This window comes from Macaca nemestrina, chromosome 17 (genome assembly GCF_043159975.1).
Source record: "Macaca nemestrina isolate mMacNem1 chromosome 17, mMacNem.hap1, whole genome shotgun sequence".
In the NCBI taxonomy this organism is placed as follows: Eukaryota; Metazoa; Chordata; class Mammalia; order Primates; family Cercopithecidae; genus Macaca; species Macaca nemestrina.
Window position 1 is genome coordinate 48,507,319 of NC_092141.1, and position 2,837 is coordinate 48,510,155.

Consider the following 2,837-nt stretch of genomic DNA (forward strand, 5'->3'; position numbering starts at 1 on the left):
TTGGATCAGAGAGAAGAGAGACTGGAGGTAGAGAGATGGTTTAGAAGGTTATTAGGAAAATCTGGGAGAGGATGATGGCAGTAGAGATACAGAGAAGTGCATGAATCTGAGAAATGCTCAGGAGGTAGTAGTAATAGGACTTGAAGATTTATTGGATGTCAGAGATTTTAAAGGTTAGGGAAGAGTTAAGGAGGAATATTGAGGAGCTGGTTTGGGAATGAAGGGTATGATGGTGGTTTTCACTGAGCTGGGGACATTGCAGAAGGAGCTCTAGTTATCCAGCGGAGGAGAGATGATGAGTATACTTTTGGCTATGCTGTGATTGAGGTGCTGGGAGAGTATCCAAGGAAAGATGGTATGTAGGTGGCTGGATATCCAAGTCTGTGTCTTGGGACAAAGATGGGACTGAAACCATTTGAGGATCATCAGCAAGAGGAATGAATCTGATCACCTATGTTGGGTGTGCAGAGTGAAAAGAACACAAGGCCTCGGAAAGACCCCTGAGATGCACTAATATTTAAAAACTGGGTAGGAGAAAAGATGACCACAAGGGAAACTGAAGAATAAGCTAGGGAAGAAGGTAGATCCGGAGAGTACGGTGCTTGGAGACCAAAAAAAAGAGAGCATTTCTTTTCTTTTCTTTTCTTTTCCAGTAAGAAGTCGTAACTTTATGACAGAAACAGCACAAATTTCAAACCAAGCTGCAGTTACTCCTTTGAGACAACAAAAAAAGTTGCTTTCAGATGGTTACATTGTTAATTCCATAATTGCATTTACAATATCATTACTGTTGTTCTTCAGAGCTTGGACTGCCTTTGCTCTCGACACATTTGCTTGTGACATGACCAATTCTATGTCCTTAACTTCTACACCTGTTTCATCGACCTCTTCCTCTTCACTCTCCTCTTGTACAGTTGGAGTCTGTGTGTTTTCTTGAATGTTTGAGACAGCTTCACCTTGAACTCTGAATTTCTCAGCAGCTGCTAGTTGTGCTTGCTGAGATAAATCTTGGATCTTGGCTTCCCCAAAAACTATGTAGGTATCAGAAGCAGGGCTCTTGTTGGCATCTGGTTTTGTGATGACAAAGAGGATATTCTTAGATTTCCGGATAGTGATTCTAGTCACTCCTGTAACCTGTAGAAGACCCGTTTGGACATAGCTTCCGTGCCTTCTTTTCACTCCGACTCTGTTTTGCTTTACTGACTGGTTCTTCATCAATTTCAGCTGCTCCCTCCAGCTGGGCTTTTTGTGTGGTGGTCTGGGTGGAATCCTGTTCTTCAAGCCCTGGTACTGATTCACCACTGTCAGATGCTGTTCCAGACCCTGTCTCAGCCTGGGGCTGCGGCAACTCCTGCTCTGTAGCAGGGACGGTTTCGGTGACTTCGCCGGGCATTTTGTGCAGGGAACGCGGAAGCAAGATGGCGGCAGAGAGAGAGAGAGAGACAGCAAGAGCGTGAGGCGCGCCTGTGGCAGAGGCAAGCAAAAAGAGAGCATTTAAAAAGACATTTGTCGACGGTGTTACATATTGCCAAGAGGTCAAATCAAGTTGGAATGGAAAAGGATCTATTGGATTTAGAAACTGTAAGTTACATGGTCTGAGTGGTGTGGTGTGAGTGGCACTTGGGAATTGTTTATTGGTCAGTTCATTGAAAAAGTGACTAAATTGGGGAATCATTTTTTAAAATTTACATTATTTAACATGCTATTTTAACTGAAAACATATCACTGTACCTTTATTTGCCAATCTTTTGATAGGAGCCCTAAACCTTTCTTTGAGTATGATCTGTTTATTGGAATTCAGCCTCGGTTTTCTCACATAAATCATATCCATAAAGGTAGTGTCTCTCATTCCCTGTTTTAGCCAAGAACTCAAAGGTGCTTATGAAGCAGTCTGAATGCAGAATCCTAGATATTTATGTTCCCTCGATCTTTTCTTGCTCACCCCAATTAAGTGGAAAATTGTAAATCTTTCCAAACCACTCAATTTAATTTGCACAGAAACAACTATTTTTTCTATTTACATTTCATATAACAGTTATATAATGAGTATATGTAATAATCAGTTAAATTACATAATTATAGTAATAAGAATGCCCGGCATAAATAGGTTAAATAAACACAACTGATTCTTGGTAAGCCTATAACTACATAGAGAAAACAAAAATCCATAGAAAAGAAAACCAAAAAACAAAAATCCATGTATGTACTAGGCAGTAGCACGTTAGCTATAGTGCTACTGCCTATATGTTTTATAAAGGCAACAGACAGTATCAGTCAATTTGTATTATGTTAGCTAAATATACGTTAAGAGAGTTTTTGCTTCAGTTACAGGGGATGGTTCAGAAGGCAGTTAGATTGCAGTGAGCTGAGAAGTAGGAATTGAAGAAATGGAAAGATTGGATTAAATCAGAGTACTCTTACAAGAAGTTTAACTGTGCGGGAGGAGACAGTGCAGTAGCTGAAGACATAATTATAGTCGGCAGATAGGTAAACACATATTCTTCCTAAGAAGAGACCTGAGCATGTTTAAATTCTAGAAGGAGTAGTTAAATACAAATGAAAGAGCGAAGTTGATCAGTGAAGGTTCCAAGGAGGCAAGAATGAAATCCATGGCACATATAGAACGATTAATCTTGAATAGCAAGAAAGACATCCTTTTCATTGTAATAGGAGGAAAGAAGAAAAATATGGATTTGGGTGCAGGTAGGTTTTTAGGTTTGGTAGCACAAAGTCAAAGGAGTTCCTATCTGGTGACATTTATTTTTTTCTAAGAGGTTAGAGAAGCTGTCTGCTGAGAGTGAGGGGAAGGCAAGAGAGTTAAAGGTTTATGTATGATG

General features: G+C 40.0%; 1 protein-coding gene across 1 annotated transcript; it reads right to left on the reverse strand.

Annotated features, from left to right (window-relative positions):
* Nucleotides 1-638: 638 nt before the first annotated feature.
* LOC105476848 (nascent polypeptide associated complex subunit alpha 2) lies at nucleotides 639-1,443 on the reverse strand. The gene is given in 2 exon segments (XM_011733114.3): nucleotides 639-1,153; nucleotides 1,155-1,443. Coding segments are annotated over 2 exon segments (645 nt in total). The 5' UTR covers nucleotides 1,394-1,443; the 3' UTR covers nucleotides 639-747.
* Nucleotides 1,444-2,837: the final 1,394 nt, after the last annotated feature.